Below are 2,314 nucleotides of genomic sequence, written 5' to 3'. Positions count from 1 at the left end.
TATATATGTATGTATGTATATACTACACACCTGGTTGCCACCCATGTCTCTATCGGCTGTGCCTGAGCGATCGTCCACTTTCCTTATCAGACAGCCTGCCGCCAGCGCTGCCGCCGCCCGAACCTCGGGATCTGGATCGAATAGTAGCGCACACATAGTCTCATGTGCACGCTCGTTGAACGCCAACTCTTTGGCTATTTCGACCTCCTCCCACACCTGTATTGTGGGTGTTAGATTTGAGCAATCAGCCAAACGTACTGCTATTGAGGGCATAACAACGTGCGAGAAGATGTGCCGAATACCAACACGTCTCGTGTACTGATGGATAGGAACAAAAACTATAAGCGCATGTACAGACGCACTCAAAAGTGCACAAATCTTCATCAGTGCAACAACACGTCCCGTGTACTGATGGATAGAAACATGACTATAAGCGCACGTGCAAACGCACTCAACAGTACACAAATCTTCATCAGAGCACAACTTCCTATGCTTGTATAGACTTCGCTTCGCAATTTCTATATAACTAACCGCTACAGCACGGGCATCAAGGATTCCGCACCTAACCGTGCAACCCAGTGGACATCCTGACTATTCACGCGACGACACATCTTGTGCGCGAGCAACGTCCTGAAAACCATACCATCCCCACCATCGCACCAATATATAAATATGGTCACACCTCTTGTAGGGTTTTATGGACTAGGGTCTAGGTTAAAGACCACTAACGAAATGACTGACACATGACGCTTTCAACGATTATACCTTTGCCGCGCACAGGCAGATCCATTTGCGTGCGTGTGCGTCTAATTCCAGCACGACCCGTTGCAGCAATAGCCGGTTAATCTTCCAGATCAGATCATTCCCTTGGCGAATGCAGGCCTTCTGTCCTACTGGATTATTGTCCACTATGGCAGACAGGCAGAACGCCGCCATCGCCCGCACGCGCATGGGTGTCCCAGCGTCGCACAGAATCTCAATGAAATAGGCCTCGCCACCCTCTTTGCTGATGTCGTGTTGGCACGACTTGTCTACCATTAACACCTGTGTATATACCGCACAGATGAGTGATAGTCTTTCGTTGAGTGTATGGTATAGTCATCTTGAGGTTAAGCAATTGAAGAAACTTTCGTTGAGTTCATATTATAGTCATCTTGAGGATAAGCTATTGAAGCAAAGGATACAGCTGGAGGTGAGTTGTTCGAGTATCAACCCTATCCAGCCCAACGCCCGTGTGTTTACACCCCCCATGACGCGTGTACAGCGCGGTTGGGTCGTCGCATAAGAGACAGTGTACATAGATATTCAGCCTGAAGCTCGTGAAGCGTATCGGATCCCCATCCAGACACGCCATCGTTCGCGAGGCACGACAAAGGGGATTGTGTAGTGCGCGGTACGATTCGACCAGAGATGTGGCTGTGTATCGATAGAGTAGGATACGGACTCCCACACAGACAATCTGGCTTGCTGGCGTATGTGAGAGGGTGTTTTGTCTACCAACCACTGACTGGTATATGCGCGCTATTGCTGTCTACGAGGACAATGGATAGGATGACCACATTGCATTATGGGCCTAGCGACTCGGATGACTCGGCATGTGTGTAGGCATGTGTCTATATACCACAAGAATCCCTACGGTGTGCGTAATAGTACAAGATGACTCAAAGCCGTAATCAACAAACAAATAGACGGTCCACGCATCCGTGTGCCGCATACAATTGAACCTCACATGCAACCCAGCCCACTGTACCTTTGTCCAGATAAAACACAGGATACTCCGGATCGACAGGTCTGGTGACTGGAGGAGTTTGAGTACGTACGGAAAGATGCCCACGGACAACGCCAGATTCACGGCCCAGGCACCTAAGTCTAAGAACTCTTGTAGTAGTTGCAGTGCACGCAGTCGGTGCGCCTGCGACAACAGCACCTGTAATACTATCGGCAATTGTTCGGGCGGGTCTCGTTCCTGCGGAAAGGATGGGATGGGATGAGAGCTAGCATCTATCTAAATTATCATATATCTGACTATCTATTTATTTATCTATCTATCTACCTATGTATGTATGTTTGTATGGAGGGATGTATATATGTATATACGTATGTATGTACATATAGGGTCGAGGGTCTGAGATTCTTGGCTTGATTGATGGACTGATACTGTACATCGGATTTTGCATCCACTTGAAGTTTTTAACATGGCCAAACTCCACTGAAGCGGCAATAGCGTCTCATAGCATGGTTGAGGTAGCTCTACCGTGCATACAATAGCGACTAGAAAAAATATGTGAGGATAAGCAAGGAATAGATAACAATT

At 47.8% G+C, this 2,314-nt stretch overlaps 1 protein-coding gene across 1 annotated transcript in view; it reads right to left on the bottom strand.

Moving 5' to 3' along the window:
- SARC_11540 (hypothetical protein) overlaps positions 1-1,971 on the bottom strand; it is a gene marked incomplete at both ends in the record, with an annotated part of 10,456 nt that extends 8,485 nt beyond the window's left edge. The window contains 3 exons of the mRNA XM_014294371.1: positions 31-216; positions 766-1,044; positions 1,751-1,971. Coding sequence (XP_014149846.1) covers positions 31-216; positions 766-1,044; positions 1,751-1,971 — 686 coding nt within the window. The remainder of the gene's footprint in view (positions 1-30; positions 217-765; positions 1,045-1,750) is intronic.
- Positions 1,972-2,314: the final 343 nt, after the last annotated feature.

Source organism: Sphaeroforma arctica, assembly GCF_001186125.1.
Source record: "Sphaeroforma arctica JP610 unplaced genomic scaffold supercont1.1742, whole genome shotgun sequence".
In the NCBI taxonomy this organism is placed as follows: Eukaryota; class Ichthyosporea; order Ichthyophonida; genus Sphaeroforma; species Sphaeroforma arctica.
This window is presented reverse-complemented; position numbering and strand designations above follow the sequence as displayed.